The sequence below is a fragment of the Prosopis cineraria genome, unplaced genomic scaffold (genome assembly GCF_029017545.1).
Source record: "Prosopis cineraria cultivar Desert tree isolate PC_DT_omini unplaced genomic scaffold, ASM2901754v1 PC2, whole genome shotgun sequence".
Taxonomy (NCBI): Eukaryota; Viridiplantae; Streptophyta; class Magnoliopsida; order Fabales; family Fabaceae; genus Prosopis; species Prosopis cineraria.
Window position 1 is genome coordinate 13,786,835 of NW_026555333.1, and position 16,547 is coordinate 13,803,381.

At 37.3% G+C, this 16,547-nt stretch overlaps 3 protein-coding genes across 4 annotated transcripts; 2 read left to right on the forward strand and 1 right to left on the reverse strand.

The window, feature by feature from the left end:
- The first annotated feature begins 1,002 nt into the window (after window positions 1–1,002).
- On the forward strand, window positions 1,003–3,332 carry LOC129302414 (uncharacterized). Its single transcript, XM_054941287.1, has 2 exons — window positions 1,003–2,623; window positions 2,927–3,332. The coding sequence occupies exons 1-2, from the start codon at window positions 1,425–1,427 to the stop codon at window positions 3,180–3,182; spliced, it is 1,455 nt and encodes a 484-aa protein (XP_054797262.1). The 5' UTR covers window positions 1,003–1,424; the 3' UTR covers window positions 3,183–3,332.
- On the reverse strand, window positions 2,455–7,807 carry LOC129302415 (glycosylinositol phosphorylceramide mannosyl transferase 1). Of its 2 annotated transcripts, XR_008591279.1 has the most exons (8): window positions 7,205–7,807; window positions 5,708–6,104; window positions 4,899–5,062; window positions 4,731–4,801; window positions 3,596–4,006; window positions 3,048–3,288; window positions 2,651–2,893; window positions 2,455–2,600 (listed from the first exon to the last, which is right to left on the reverse strand). XR_008591279.1 is itself a non-coding variant. In XM_054941289.1 (5 exons), the coding sequence occupies exons 1-5, from the start codon at window positions 7,411–7,413 to the stop codon at window positions 3,846–3,848; spliced, it is 1,002 nt and encodes a 333-aa protein (XP_054797264.1). In that variant the 5' UTR covers window positions 7,414–7,807; the 3' UTR covers window positions 3,461–3,845. The 2 variants fall into 2 exon arrangements, 1 of the variants encoding a protein (XP_054797264.1); XM_054941289.1 differs by lacking the exons at window positions 2,455–2,600; window positions 2,651–2,893; window positions 3,048–3,288 and having other exon boundaries at window positions 3,461–4,006.
- Window positions 7,808–13,552: 5,745 nt separating this feature from the next.
- LOC129303086 (probable aquaporin PIP-type 7a) lies at window positions 13,553–15,102 on the forward strand. Its single transcript, XM_054942107.1, has 4 exons — window positions 13,553–13,976; window positions 14,066–14,364; window positions 14,469–14,609; window positions 14,705–15,102. The coding sequence occupies exons 1-4, from the start codon at window positions 13,634–13,636 to the stop codon at window positions 14,795–14,797; spliced, it is 876 nt and encodes a 291-aa protein (XP_054798082.1). The 5' UTR covers window positions 13,553–13,633; the 3' UTR covers window positions 14,798–15,102.
- The last annotated feature ends 1,445 nt before the right edge of the window (window positions 15,103–16,547 follow it).

Below are 16,547 nucleotides of genomic sequence, written 5' to 3' on the forward strand. Positions count from 1 at the left end.
TTTACTTATATATTTCTTATTTAACCCAACTCTATTTATGTAAGAATTTCTCTTCACACCAAATGAGGACCACTCATACTTGACAATCCAACAAAGTGTACTTGCCAACCATATTGTTGTATTTCCAAAACTCACTTATGGTATATGGATATAATATACTTCCTCCATCCTTATATATAAAAAATTTTTTAAAATCTTTTCTGTCCCTAACTATAAAGGGTTGTTAGCATGATTGTAATGAATGAATCATTATACTCTTATTAAATTGAAAAGAAAAAAAGATAAATATTTTTATTAATTTACTTTAAAAAAAGAGATTTATTTTTCATTTATAATAATTAAGAAAAAAATTAAAATATTATTGTGTTTTTAATTAGGTAACAAATTTTTATTGATTCGTATAATTTAATTAAAAATATTTTATATATAAAAACAGAGGTAGTAACGTACATAAACATAAAAGTCATAGCAAGCTTTATTGGATTCCATACACCACATGCAAGCCACATTTGGCGATATGTAATAATTTCTCAAGAAATAGGAGAGACAGGTTCCGGGATGAAAGAGGAATTGGCCATGATCTCCCGTGAATATGACTTCCTCTTCCTCTTCCTCTTCCTCTTCTTCTTCTTATTATTATTATTATAGCCAACCAGTGAATATGACTCGGATCACGTAATAAAGTGAATCAGTGAAGTGAATGTCAAACTCTGGCCAAAAAAAAAAAAACAAGAGTGAATGTCAAACAAGGTCTCACTTCTTTTTATTCATTTTATATTTGTATTTATCTGTTAAATTATTAAATCCATTTTTTCAATAAACATTTATTAATGAAATCGAATATATGTTGTCAAACTCTGTCTCCCTCCCTCACCGCCACGTTAATCTCCATCACCTCTAACCTGGCCCCACGTGTCATCCACTCAAACAGTTGCTCAGCTAAACCAATGTCCTGCCCCGAAATTGTCATCCTTTTTTTTCTGCTTTTCTTGAAACACTCTTGAATTCTCACGATCCAACAGGCAAAAGCTATCCACTTCTCTGTTTTATTATAACCTTCTCCATGGAGTTTCTTTGCTGTTTCAGTCTCCGGACAATTTAACACAAATCACAATCCACAGTTACGCCTTGCATGTACATACCTTCAATTAACGCCCCGTTCGATATCCCAGAGGCTATAGCTATCTATTTTTTATTTGTTCACGTTTTGATTGCTTCTCCATTTCTGGGTACATTAAATTCGCCGAAGGTTCTATTCCTTGTTCCTTTCTTTGGTTCCCCTTGAAATCTGATTCGAGTCTGCACATGAGAAGAGAACTTTTTATGACACCCTCTAAGATCGGCTTCTCGGGTTTGTAACTATATTCCACGGCGTGCTTTTCCTCTTTATTTAATTTTTTACGGTGAATCATAGCTTCTGGGATATGGGTTTGAGAGTGTATCAGAGTCCCAAGCGTATGCAAAGTTCCTTTTTCGGAGCCCCTCGTTCTGTGTGTCGTCCATCTAAGCTACCTTCTGTGTTTCCTTCTTGGTCACCGAGACATTTCAGTGATAGTAACGTTGCTCTGTCTTTGCGCTTGGTTCATCGATTACCTTTTTGTGGCTCACAGGTTTTGAGACATGAAAGAGTAAAACGAACTTGCACTGCCCATTCTGGGGAATGTTTCGATGAGATGAATCTGGTTGAGCAAGTTGCGAAGGAATTGGATATCCCATTCGAAGCAGATGAAAATGACGAGAGAGTCATGGAAATGGTTCAGACAGTCTGTGAGGAAACCCAAAACATACAGCGGCTAAATAGCTCGGGAAAGATTTCCAAGGAGCAATTTTGGACAGTGAAGCTTGATGTTATGGAGCCTTCTGTGTTCGGCATTGAGCCAGAGCCACCACGCAGGCTAGAAAGAGAGAAAATGCTAAGCGCGGACTTTGAAAGGAGAGCGAACTATTTGGGAATTCCTTTCTCGATTCGGATGATTCAGAAGAAGCTGCAGTGGCAAAAGAATCTGAAAGAAGCGAGTAAATGTACTCCCTGTTCTGTGAAGAAGACCTTCTCGTCCTTGGTCTTCATCCTCCACGAGCTTCAAAATTACGCCCTGCAAATAAGAGAAAGCATGTACAGCGAGGATTTGCAGGGGATGGTGGGAAAATTCCAAAGTGATATTGATGATTCCTTCGTATGCCTCTTCCAGAAGATTCTGTGCAAGACACCAAGTCTTATGGTCTATACCATGGTCCTCCTAGCGAACTTCTCTATGTTCTCGATGAATAAAAACAATGCCCTTGCAGCCACTCCTTTGATTACAGAGGTACAGACGTTGACCGACAACAAGAGTGAAGAAGGTTCAGAAATTTATGTCGACGCTGTTTCTGAGGAGATTTTATGGAATTCGATGCTGGAGGAAGCTCATAAATTGCAAGAAGAAATAAGGAATGAGGCTTTGGACAGCGAGAAAATGAAAATGTTGGTAGCTCCTGTGTCTGTGGAGCTTGAAGGAGATGCATACGAGGAATATAAAAGAACAGAGCTCTACTACAAAGAGCACATAAGTTGGGCACCTCATAGCTCTCTTCTGCTTTCTAACTATGCACAGTTCCTCTACCTTGTTTATCATGACGTTGACAAGTGAGTATTTCAGAACCCTTCCTCTACCTTGTTTATCATGACGTTGACAAGTGAGTATTTCAGAACCCTTCTGCTATATTCTATCTAGCTCTCTTCCATCTTAAGAGGACAACAGCTCTGCTGGTCATTGCCTATTAGAAATGGAGGAAGTGGCATCTTGCAGTAGTTCTGTAAATTGAATTTACTTTACTCCACGACCACGAGTTTCTTCATCCATTTGATTCTAGGAGGTACATTGCTGGTTACTGATTATCTGTCTTCCTACTTGCCCTGGAAAAAAAAAAATTGAATATGAAATCGCAGGGCAGAAGAGTACTTCAGGCGTGCAGTGATGGTGAAGCCACAAGATGCAGAGGCATTGAGTAGATATGCCGACTTCTTGTGTCTGGTAAGAAAGGATCTAAAAGAAGCAGAAGTGAGATACCTAGAAGCAATGGAGGTTGATCCTGAAAGCGCTCATTACAAGTCCAAGTATGCTAGTTTTATTTGGAGCACCAGCGAACAAGGAACTTGTTCTCCTTCCTCGGAAAACTCCAACGGCTTCGACCCAGTCCTATGATCCGCATCCCGGATGCGAGATGTTATGTTGAGTTTTGACTTTGATATGACATTATCCAACGTTTCACCAACACGCCTCATCGCTTTCATTGATGTCAGTGAAATGTCTGTATACATGGCATTACTTACATATACTAAATTACTTTAACCAGTTTTCCACCTCTGTCCCTAGAACAAAAATCACACGCGCAATAATTTTTTTCAAGTCTTTTTGTTAAATAAGTTTAGATGCTAATAAACGGAGCATGTCAAAACAATGGTAAGTGAACCACCCCTCCCTACAGAAACTAAAGCCATCGAACCTTTTTCTCACAAAAAAAAGGGGTAAATACATGAGAAGGAAGATCAGAGTGCAAGAGTTCATGAACAAGTTACTTCACTAAAGGATATAATAGCCCGTAATTCTACAATCACCTTTTAACATATGGAGACAAAAAGCACCCCAGGATGGCAGCAGCAGCAGCAGGGCCCTAGTATTAGGTGTCAATTATATAATGAATCAATCAAAGGAATTTGACATACTAGCTTTCCCCACAGAAATTCGTGAGTTGCGTATGGGATTTCATATCATAAAACTACAGAACTAAAAATAAGAAACAGATAGCTAGCTAACTCAGGATCGTGGAATTTTTTTAAAGCTACCAAGAAAAAACCTAAATAGGCATCACCAAAACCAGACGTTGCGGCTATCAACAGCCTTCACTGAAGTATACACCAAGGGCATCTTTCCATACTCAGCAGCAAATCTGTTCACGCATTCTGTTCTTCTTTCACTGTGACCACCCAGGCTGCTGATTCCAGTTGATCCTATCTCAAATATTCTACCTGGAAGATTGTAAAAAAGGTTTCGTTCAGTAAATATGATATGTTCATGCATCTATGCACAGACGGGTATATCAGCACTCTGAATAACATAGCAGTATGGATGGACAATCTAAAATCAACCACTGACTTGTTTAGTCTATAAGCTTCAGTTGGTAATAACGGGATGACTGACTACATACTTTGATGAACTGCGTCACTAGGTAGCCAAAAGAGGGGCATGGAAAAATGTGAAAATCCCACCCAAGATTTAGATTCAGCAAGAGGCAGTTTAAATCCATCCCTACCGTTCATTCACAACTCACAAAAATAAATGAAATGATTTTTTTTTTTTGAGCAATTTGCAGCATTTGATTGCCAATGAATCAAAAACTGGTTTTTAATCATGAGAGACTTCAGATTGACATGCGTGGAACAACTATGATGATAGAGGAGAAGTGAGCAGCAGAAATGCCTTCTTTAACTTCTCCATTTGTGAGACGTAAGATACGTTCTAACAATTTAGAAATAGTTTCTCCCTATACTTAAGCTAGAACATTTGGTAGTTCATCAGAATTTGGCATTTCCATTTTCTTGCCTCTGTAAAAAAGGGTATAATTATGCCTTTGTACCCAAAAAACAGCAAACGAGGCTATCATCCTTAAAATATGTATGAGGAGAACATGGTGCCAAATCTTCACAATATCTCTTGGACAAGTAGATTATCTGTTTCGGAGATAGCAATTACCTTTCACCCATATTGGTGGTGCCCCAGTTGCATTTGCAACAAGGAAAGACATTGCAATATCTTCACAATTCCTGGTAAAATCATTTAAGAACAACACGGATAATATAGATAAATATTCAAGTCTTTTTAAATCAAGAAGGCAGCAATTAATTTGTTAAGAGAAACAACCTTTTCTTGGTCACATATTCTCTAATTGAGGCTGGCATCTCATTCGTGTAGAGACTAAAATACTTTTTGTGGAAGAACGCTGCCTTGGATAGCACCATGCTGTACGTACCAGTCCACCACACGGACCACCACCCACCATATTGAAATTTATCACCATCACCTACCTGCAAGCAAGTTGAATAACTTGAAAGGTCAACATAAGAATTCTAAATGGGCCCCATCCCCAGAACGAATCTCACCAAAACCAATAAGAGAAAAACAGGCATGAAGACAGACAAACTTCTAATGGTTGAAGGATTAAATAAATTGAAACGACAGTTCACATCAAGAAAGTACAGATGAAAGGCACAAAACTACAGCTTCTTGTAGTTTTTCTTTCCATTTAAAATCCAATCCTCACTAACAATGAATTAACAGCTCCCCTGTTTATGATGGCGATCTATATTCTATGTGAGAATCAACTACTTATCTTGATATAGCCCAAGTAAGTTACATTCAATATTGGTTTTACTTTTTCTTTAAATTAGACGTCCAGATAAGGCGTAGTTTTGAAATGGAACTCCAACCTATTTGTCCTACAAAAACTAATTTGCTTTCTTTCTTTCTTTTTTCTTTTCTTTTTTTTTTGTTGAAACAGAATGTTGAAAGGCAACACCATCAAATATGATGCTTGTTGGAGATCCTAACTTCAAAACTAAACCAACATTGTTCTGTACAAAGCATAACCACAAAGGAAATATCATGTGACCTAGATCATAAGGGATGACAGATAGCACAGTAGACAGGCTAAAACATAAACATAATCATACCGATGAATGTTCCCAATGGGCACGGGGAACAAATCCCACCATTGTATCTGGTGCACTCTGCCAAACATCAAATGCAAATTCCACAGAAGGGCAAGGGAATATGACATCGTCATCAATGGAAAAGACTGCATCGGTCTCTAAATCTTTGATTTCCTTAAACCTATTGTTTAAACTGTCTTCTTTGTTGACATCAAACTTCAATTTGACGTGTCGCCCATCTTTAGAGTTGGACTGAACTACATGGTGTAAAAACTTTAAAAGAAAATCTGAAGGAGGATTGGGTTCACTCCACACAATATGTATTGATTCTAGCCGAGGACATGATGCATAGTGCTTGACGGATTGCTTTAGGAGATCATATCTCTTCCATGTGTTCATTACAATAGAATATCCTTTCCTGTGAAGAAATATAGAAAAAAAGTAAGTTCCCTACTATTGCAAGCTATATAAGCTCAACACCTCGTCCCTTTGGGGACATCCGATTATAATAAGCTCAGCACCTGAAGGAAAATGAAAATTAAGAGAAGCCTATATTTATTTATCTCACTGTACTCTTCAAAAGGCATGAAAACGGTACGGAGCGTGTCATCCAGACTCCATAATAACAAAATGGATAGTCATTCACGATAAAATTTAAGAGCAAGAGCAAGAGCAAGTTCAAAAGCAATTATACCGTAGAGCAACCAAAGAGCATGGTGATTTGAAAAGAATCTATAATTCAGGCAGGAAAAAAAAAATGAATCTATAAGAGCTAGAAGTTGTAATTTAAACTCTAGACCCTGAAGGTCATGAACTCGTTTTAAGGTCCGGCCTCCAGCACCCCATGTCATGAATTACTAGTTTGGTAACATAAAATCAACTAAACGGCTGTATCCCCAAGCGATGATTTTAAAACTCAGATGGCTTGTGACTTGAAAAGCCAACCTTTGTCGGAGAGAGGACATAGATATTACCTAAGCAGACAATCACCGTGCCACAATAGCACTAAAAAGAAACAGCCTTATCGGATTATATATGCCCGCTCTAGAACCTTTATACATCCAGGGTAAGCACGCCAATATCCACTTCATAGTATGAATTTACAACTCCAACCTTCTTTCTTTCTTTATTTTTCATTTTTTTATTGAAAAGGGCAACTTCCGTTTACCTTTCTCAATTCATTGTCCTCCTTTTTTTTTCTCGAGTCTATAGACATGAAAAGGTTTTTTTTTTAAAAAAAAAACATTTATAGAAGCCGCTATAAACAAACTACTAACTGCTGGAGATCCGTTTCATGGTATTATCGGCAATATTTCAACCTAAAACTGCACTGATCTAAGTAATTTAAGAGATGCTCTTGTAGCTGGAGTGAAGGCAATCTTTTTTTTTTTTTTGGGTTCGTTTCATACGCTTGCCCCAAATAGAAACTACAAGAACTTGCAAGTGGAAAATAACATATACAAAGCAATAACCGATTGATCCAAAAACTGAAGTCCGTCAGTATCAAAATCCACGAACCTTGAAGGAGAGTAGGGAGTGAAAACAGGATTCTGATTGGACCACACCACGAAGGCGGACGCCTTGCCGGTGAGAACGAACAGCGTGAACGCAATGCAACAACAGAGCAAAAGCTTGATCTTCACCGATTTAACTGAGGAAATCAGGAGTTGCCGGAATTTATGCTCTGCCCGGCGATTCAACTTCAACCACCAGCAGCTCCCTCTCATCACCGCCAACTTCCTGTGTATGAAAAAATGTATAAATCCTCGCAAGGGACGCGCCGGAGCAACCGTATGCCTCCGAGACCAATCCTAAAGTTTCAGCAACGAGTCGGATCTCCTTCCATCCCAGCTTCTTCGCAGCCGGTGAGATAAGGCAGAAGAGCTAGAGATCCGGTGAGGCGATGGTCTCCACGGAATTGGAGAGTTGGGAAGATGAAAATGAAGTAGTTTCCCAGTATTTAGGCTCCCGTCTGAATGCTATGTCCTATGCTCACTGCTCAAACTATTCATCTCAGATCAGAGAGGAAGCAAAATGGTCCTTGGCGCTCCTCAAAGACCGTTTCTTCTCATCACAGGAGCAAAATTTGACCGTTCGATGCTGCGTCCTGTGAGGAAATTAGATCAGACCCAAGTTTACATCACGCGTCGTAAACTAAATTATGTGGGAAGTTAATTAATTCATTATTAGTATTAGTAATAGTAATTTATTCATGTGTTGACTAATCCCTTTCATTTTTTTCCCCCATTTAGCTAATCATCCATATATCTATCTACCACGGTCAAAAAAATATATCAATATACTATAAAACATAAATTTCATATAGCCCAGAACAAATCCTAGCGTGGATTTCATTTGTGGGGAGGGTTGATCGATTGAAAGTAGATTTACATTACATTTGAAGAAAATACTGTAACAGTTTGGTTCCGCAACGGTGCAACCTGCCCTAGACGGAACACTGGCGGGCGGCAAGTTGCACTATACTGTGGGGAGTATCTGATTCGTTACATACACATGAAATTGGTAATTACGAACTTACAATCCATCCAGGGATTGAGTATTGATTCTTTATTATTTGTTTTTCTCTCTCATTCATGAATCCAGTTAATTCAAGTCATCCAAGGCAAGATATTTCTTCTGCATGATTTCCAAAAATATTATAAGATCCATTAATATTGGATACTTTACGTTATAATATTTAAATATTTGGTGATGTTTAGGTAGATTTCATTTAATGACTTTTAGTTTTAAATATGGATCATGTCCCCTTACATTAGTGGCAAAGCCACGATACTAGATAAGGAGGAATAAATTAACTTTAAGTATTAAAAATGAGAGAATAATTTGATAATTAAAAATTTATAAATAATTATATACTTAGTAATTTTTTTAAAGATATTTTTTATGTTTTAGATTAATCATTGAACAATTAACTTATTGTATTTTAAGACTTGAATATTGGCCAAAACAAGACTTAAATGAGTTTGAAGTTTAAAATATCAAAATGAAGGGTGTCAAATGCAATTGCTTGTACCCTTGGCATGTAATTTTCTCTAAGTGAGCTTATTTACATGTGGCTCCAGCACTGCCTTACATGTTCATAAAAATTACATTAATATTATTTTTTAAATTTTAATACATACTGCGCCTTCATGTGGCAATCCAACATAAACAACTAATGAAGAAGGGGGATTAGATATAAGTTAGAAATCAATATCTGAATGCATCTAGAGGGCTCGTACAAGTTCGTGTTATTTGGAAAAAATATAATTTTTCTTTTAGTTATCAACTCAATTCATGAATTTTAATACATTACAACTTAGTCTAATTTATTACAATAAAAATTTAAAAAAATTGAATTGTTTCAGGTTTAAAAACTATGAAATGAGTTGTTTCACATTAAGTAGTACTTATTAATGTACAATCTAGTAACTATTGATCTTCTAATGTTTAATTAATGCTAACCATCAGTATTAATATATTTATAAATGTTATGAATTTAATTTTCATATACTGTTGATAATATGAATATGATGGAGCTTATTTTCAAACTCCATGTGAATGTACCAGCTTAATTACTCTAGTTTCCAATAGACAGTTAAATCAATTGATGGCTTGCTTTACTATCAAGTAGTTGTGAGAGAAAAACGGATAAGGTGCCATAACTTCTTGTGCATTTTGAAGTGTCTTAATTATGGTATTAAAAATTGAACCAAACTAATGATCTAAATTGTTGAATGAGTCTTTGTCCAAGATCAAAGTTGGTAGACTACCCCATTTCACTTTTTCAAAAATTTATTGCATGTATTAGACGAGCTAGTTATGCTAAGAAGTAATGTTAATATAATTTCGACTTCTAAATTGATGAAATCCATTATGAATTTTTTAAAGAGTTTCTTTATCACAATCTCTTTAGATGCATAATACTAATACTATCCACAACCACAAAAATAAAAACTTCTAAGTGAGAGGGAGCAAAATCTTAGAACTCAAAAATCAAGAGGTGCAAAATCTTAACATTTATAAGTAAATAGGTCAAAATTTCAAAAACATGATGCAAAATATTAAAATTCATATATCAAATTTTTAATATTTTCTAAAATAAGGAGGCGCACTTGATCCCCTTACCCCAGTGTGGCTCTGACACTAGTTAGATAGGAAAGTAAAGTATAGAGATAGGAATGAAATGGGAAGGTACAACAAAACATAAGAAATTCTTGCATCTTTATTGGTATAGATTAATGTATTTATATCCATGGTCATTATAGAGTACATGAAATCATCCAGATGACATCGAACTTGATTAAGCCCATCCACATAGGTTGATCCAGTTTGTACAATTTTGGCACATAATCTTCAAGGTCCTAAGTTTAAATCCCATTTTCAATGTAAAAATTTTATTGTTAGATCATGTATGAGTATTCCTGTAAGTGTTTCATGAGTTTTTAAGGATATTTTAATAAGCTCTCACAATTCATCTCACCCAAGCCTTTTTAATTAACCAAAACCAATATACGAAATCAATCACGAACGAGTATTTTGATTGGGTCAACAATTAATTTTTAATATAGTATTTTTATACACGCATGATGTGCCAAAAAATAAACATATATAAATGCTTGGGTCCGGATCCATGAATCCAAGCCCAGTATTTAGGGCCTCCAAGGTCCATTAGAGTCGAAGAGCCCATGCTTGAATAGGTGTCGCGCACAGGAGTTTGAAGTCTTTCTTGATGCCTTAGCGCAAAAAATTAGACTTGTAGAAAATAAATAAAGAATCACCAAAAAGGTCAGGGAACAAAGTAAAATGCAGTGCGTGAGCAGCAAGTCTCATTGAATGTTAACTTATCAAAATTTTTCATTATTAGACAAAATGATTTTTTAAACACCTTTTGTTAATGTTGCACCACAGTCCACCTAGAGATTAGGTTACCTTTGCGTCCATCTGAAGGTTTGCTAACTAAAAAGGATTTTCTGAAATGAAGCTAATCCTTATGCCTCTATAGAAAGGTTGCGCAAAAGCGCATAGTACTGCGTCATGTGGGGTTTCGAGAATAAGAATACAAATTAAAACCCAGAGTATATAATACTTGTTAGTGTAATTTAAATTGTTCTAATTAATTCATTTTCAAGGGACGCGTGTTGGAGTCATAGTCGTCCACAAAAACTTATGGCTCCAATTTCTCTGACGGTCCCTGCTGAATTATTACTAAATAGTTTAACTTATTGTCTTCGGTCACGAGTTGATCACTTTGTAAATAAGTGTATATATATATATATATATATATTTTATATATAACAGTTTTATTATCCACGCATTTATTTAAACTTAAAAGCTTGATCCACTCTAAGCTGAAGGCGACATATGGCCGACGGCCATGGAAATTCTTTATGTTACAAAACAAGAAACGCAACGAGAATAAGAGAAAAATCTATGCCATAAAATCATTTGCACGAAAGTCTCACAGTCACACCGCCTAGCAGGTTAAAATCAACCTTCAAAATTAATCATCGTTCATCTTTTAACGATACAAGCACCCATGATTACCGAATATATAGTTAAAAGATCCCTCTAGGATTTTCGCATCCTCTTCTGAAAAATAGAACGAATTTAATTTGATATCGGTGATAAAGACTCTCACCAGCGACTACTAGAGGTTGAATCTCAACCTATATATATATATATATATATATGTATCTAATATTTGATTGGGAAGAGACTGTCTTTTATGCTATTAGCATTTAGCAAAGTTTATGTTTTGTTGAAAAAGAAAAAATAAATGGCAAACTAGCTAGTAAATCATTCATACTTTTTTAAAGTGTGTTGATTTAATTATTTCTTGTATGCCTGGTATTTTGGATCTATCTCGCGCCGAGCTAAAAAGATTTAACAAGGGTTAAACCAATCTGAATGGACCCTTTCAGATGGCGGGATTCACTACAAAATTTGAATGGGACTATATTTTTATAGCTCAAATTCAAAATAGATAATCAAGTTAGAACAACTCATTACCAGTGGATCATGGCTCAGTGGCTTAACTATGATTTGCTTGATGCTGTAATGAAGGTATAATTAAGCAAAATTGAAAAGTGGGAAGGAAAAAGGAGGGGGGGGGGTGGGGTGTGTCTGTAAACTGCCTTTTGTGATTAATTTGGATATAAAAGGTGAGTGGGTAAGTCAGGAGTCCCATCTGGAAAAGAAAGAAAAGAAAACAGTACCATTTGACATGCTTATGGGTTTTTCCCTTCTTGCCCGGCAGTCCCTAGGAGATTGATTATCACAATCTTCTTCGTTTCTTCATTCAGGCCCCCGAATACGTCTAAGAGGAGGAACGTGGAGGGCCATGCCACCTCCCACAGACAATCGTTTTCTTCTTCTCTTTCATGTTTTTGCCACAACACAACACATCAGCCACCAAAAATATTATCAAAGATTCCCACCCCCTTCCTTTAATTTTTTGTTCCCATTTTCAATTTGCTTTATTTATATATTGATATAGTATTTTATACTGTCGAGCCGTTGAGGCCCCTTTTTGGCTTGTTTTTTATGTTATCCGGACAAGTCATTCCTGCTAATTTAACGACTAAACTAATTAAGGTTAGGTATCATCATCTCTATAATCATTTCCCAACCCCATTTTTTAAACCCCCCTTCTCTCTCGCTTTTGGCCTCCTGTTTTGTTCCTATCTTAAATATGTATCTCTTGAGATTATATTGAGAATCCAATTGCCAGAATGCACTTTTCCATTAACACTCTGTAACCTCAATCATCAATGGTCTCATCCACGCAAAGGAACACTCTGTATGCAAAAGCCGTTGCCTCAATTTATCTGTCATGAGATTATTTTTTTAAATGTATTATTAGTGCAAAATAATTTGATTAACAAATTAATTCGATTAAAAAACAGGAGTTTATGGTATGTGATGGGCATGTATAAGATAAAGATGACGCTGGAATGAAGATGACATCATGTTTTTGGTTCTGGAGCCTTCTTCCCCAAATCATGGTCCTCCTCATAACAACAGAGACAACAGCAATATTTAACGGTCAGTTTTGAACAATGAATGGGTCGATGATTTGGAATTTCAGCTAAAATTCTGATATATTTCCGGATATTAATAACTTAGATTGACCAAATTGCAAGGGTAACCACTATTAAGCCAGCTCAATATCAGCATATTACACGAACATTCCATTTATCAATTATTGCATTTATATTTATCTGCACGCACGCATTTATCCTCCAATCATATTACGTGTTCCGTGGAATTCATAACTGATCTGCAGCAAGCCAACTTCGTAGAACTTTATGCTCACGGTATATTAATATTTTTTAAATTAAAATGCAAATAATCAAATTTTGTATCTGGTGGACACCGGTAATCAGCAGTGGGTAGAGAGGAGCAATTGCTGCTTACGTGTTGAATCAAGAAGATACGGATCGGAGACACGTGTCGTGGTCAGAGGCTCGAGTTCAACGTGATGTTTTAGTGGAGTGAAGTTCAGGAAAAGAACGGCTGACCCGAGCACTGACAGTAGAATCCAGGCCCTCCGTTGGAGGCGAAATCGAAACCATCCTCTGTTCCTCTGGGGCGCAGAACATGGTCGGTCTCGTGCGAGTGGCTAGCATCCTGCCAGCTGGCAGCGTACCTGTCATGGCCAGGACTAATCCGCCAGCCAGGTCACTGTTCAGTGAAATAGTGAATATACAAAATAAAAAAAACGAGAGAAAATGAAAGGTCGGCCAAAGGATAAGAAATTAAGTTCAATATATTACGCCAAATGGACCCCACCACTTCTCGTCTTCATTTTTCTCAACTAAACTCGATTCCACTTATAAATCCGCAATAAGTGAACCCTTCATCCCACTCATCACTAACTCTCATCATCGCTCTCTCTGTGTGTCTGTCACACCACCACCAGGATCTTCGAGAAGCAGGGGAAAAATGGAGGGGAAGGAGCAGGACGTTTCGTTGGGAGCGAACAAGTTCCCGGAGAGACAGCCCATCGGGACGGCGGCACAGAGCCAGGACGATGGGAAGGACTACCAGGAGCCACCGCCGGCGCCTCTGTTCGAGCCATCCGAGCTCACGTCGTGGTCCTTCTACAGAGCCGGGATCGCCGAGTTCGTCGCTACTTTCCTCTTCCTCTACATCACCATCTTGACTGTTATGGGCGTCAGTCGTGCTGATGCCAACTCCAAGTGCAAAACCGTGGGAATTCAAGGAATCGCCTGGGCTTTCGGTGGCATGATCTTCGCACTCGTGTACTGCACAGCAGGAATTTCAGGTTCGATGTCTTCTCTTCTGCTTAAAACTCGAATAAGAATGATCTTCAAAATCAAGAAACTCAGTTTGTTGTGTGTGATTGTGTGGCAGGTGGTCACATAAACCCAGCCGTGACGTTCGGGTTGTTCTTGGCAAGGAAGTTATCGTTGACAAGGGCACTGTTCTACATGGTGATGCAGTGCCTTGGTGCGATTTGCGGTGCGGGTGTGGTGAAGGGTTTTGAGGGAAAGAAACTATACGGGACCTTAGGGGGCGGTGTCAACTTTGTGCACGACGGTTATACCAAAGGAGATGGCCTCGGTGCTGAGATTGTTGGCACCTTCATTCTGGTCTACACCGTCTTCTCAGCTACTGATGCCAAGCGTAGCGCTCGAGACTCTCACGTCCCCGTAAGTACACATCCAGTTTCAAGCTCTTTTAGATCATTATGTATGTGTGGTGTATTAGGTTTGGTTTTTTGTGACGTTTAATTGAATGAATTAAATTGGATCAGATTTTGGCACCGTTGCCAATTGGGTTCGCTGTGTTTTTGGTTCACTTGGCCACCATCCCCATCACCGGTACCGGTATCAACCCGGCTCGAAGTCTCGGAGCCGCCATCATCTTCAACAAACACGAAGGCTGGCATGAACACGTAAGTTTCTCCGATCTGATATTCTTATTAGTTTCCGGGGCTGGTTAAGTCAAAGAGAGTCTTAATTAATTATGACGGATGTGGTTGCGTTGCAGTGGATCTTCTGGGTGGGACCATTCATCGGAGCAGCGCTGGCAGCTCTGTACCACGTCGTGGTGATCAGAGCAATTCCATTCAAGTCCAAGTGAGGGATGGGATTGAATTAAATTAAATGGAGCCGAGTTTGTGGGTTGTGGTGGATGTTTTTATGAGCGAAATTTCAGTGTCCCCTTCTTATCTTATTTGCTGAAATATGTAAAGAATGTATTTAATGTTTTATTGCTGCTACTAGTAGGGACTGCATGTTCCGTGAAGGGCCAGTTTTCCTCTGCTTTTAGAAGTTGGAAGAGGGCTCAACCCCCTGCGTGTGGGCCTCTGTGTATCGCTGTGATTGTGTATCTGTCAAATTATCAAATAAAAAAAAAGAAAAAGAAAAAATATGTTGTCTTCTTCATCATCGAGATCACGATCGTGTAATGGCATTGACGAACGGATTAGGTTCTACGCTACGAGGGGGTGGGGGAGGCTGATGGTGCGGTCGCCACCTAACGCTGGCCCACACCTTTTTCTTAATTTGTGTCATCAATAATTCACTTCGAAGTTAGGACTCAGAAGACTACGTTCTGTAGCGGTGTAGCCCACGGCATGGGCAAGTGGAGGGTGATAATAAGGATGTGCATCGCGCAAAATTTATCTCTCTGCGAAAGAATATATAAATAAATAGATTAAATAAAATACTATAATTTCTGTGTACTGAACCTTTAATTTTTCTTTTGTGTAAAATAGTAAACTACGCACAAGTGTCAAATTAGCAGTGGTTTGAGAAATTAGGACGATGATCTTGGCTCGGCAAGTTGCATTATCTTTTTTAAAATTTTGTCGTGACAAACCCGCGCAACAATTAATTAAAATGGGCACTACTATAGTCTGTGTTATCGCAAGCGTTATGATGTTTGTTTAGTACGCAGGTTTCTCAACATATATATATATATATATATAAAACATTCAGATACCAATAATTAATAAATATGTGTAAAATGAAATAATTTTTTTTAACAATATGTTAAGAATGAAAATGTTATTTTAGTTGCATGTCCAGCTGGATGCAATTTGTGATGATGCTTAATTAAAAAAAAACAGCGATAAATAGTTTTAAATAACAAGTTGACATAAACAATCAATACATGACACCATCAATATTAATGTTAATAAATATAAAAATAAAAATTTATGGGTGATAAATAATATGATTTATTTTTTTATAAAAGATTGCGGGTTCGGTTTTTTAAGGGTGTGGTGGGTGTATAAGTTGCTTCTAATGATCATTGATGAAAAAACAATTATCAGCTTCATTTTTTTTTCTCGGTGCGGGAATTGATATATTTTTTTATAAGAGCCGGAATTAATTCTACTCAGACATCGTATGCATCATTTTTATATCGAGTGGTTAAAAATAGCTTATTCACGCATCGATTTTTTTTTTGGCAAAAAGTCAATTTTATTAATTAAAAAACAATTACAATCACTGTATTAGGTTGTTGATTTTTTTGGCCAAGGGCATTAGGGTGTTGATTGATTCTACGTGATATGGATGAAAGAACATTGTTTAAGATTTTTTTCGTTCTATGAAGCAAGGCATAAAGAATGAAAAATGGCTCGTTATAAAAAAATAGAATTAAAAATGGTTAGAAGTAAAGAGGGAAAGTGACCTTGAAAAATCACAATACATACACTTAATACTAGTATTTGTCATTGGGGAAGAAGTCGTCCCCATTAATAAATTAAAAAATTAATTGAGCGCTTGAGTTAATTGATTAAGAATTGGTTCAATTTAATTAGAATTCTCGAGTCTGAATCCTATTTGAGTAACAGTAATAAAATTCTTTTTGAGAAGTATGC

Excerpts from the sequence above, each read along its gene's own strand:
- LOC129302414 (XM_054941287.1), top strand. The coding sequence starts at position 1,425 with ATGGGTTTGAGAGTGTATCAGAGTCCCAAGCGTATGCAAAGTTCCTTT. Across the intron at positions 2,624-2,926 it reads GTTTATCATGACGTTGACAA|GGCAGAAGAGTACTTCAGGC; the intron begins GTGAGTATTTCA and ends ATGAAATCGCAG.
- LOC129302415 (XM_054941289.1), bottom strand. The coding sequence starts at position 7,413 with ATGAGAGGGAGCTGCTGGTGGTTGAAGTTGAATCGCCGGGCAGAGCAT. Across the intron at positions 6,105-7,204 it reads ACTCCCTACTCTCCTTCAAG|GAAAGGATATTCTATTGTAA; the intron begins GTTCGTGGATTT and ends ATTTCTTCACAG. Across the intron at positions 4,802-4,898 it reads GAATATGTGACCAAGAAAAG|GAATTGTGAAGATATTGCAA; the intron begins GTTGTTTCTCTT and ends TGATTTTACCAG.
- LOC129303086 (XM_054942107.1), top strand. The coding sequence starts at position 13,634 with ATGGAGGGGAAGGAGCAGGACGTTTCGTTGGGAGCGAACAAGTTCCCG. Across the intron at positions 14,365-14,468 it reads CTCGAGACTCTCACGTCCCC|ATTTTGGCACCGTTGCCAAT; the intron begins GTAAGTACACAT and ends AAATTGGATCAG. Across the intron at positions 14,610-14,704 it reads ACGAAGGCTGGCATGAACAC|TGGATCTTCTGGGTGGGACC; the intron begins GTAAGTTTCTCC and ends GTTGCGTTGCAG.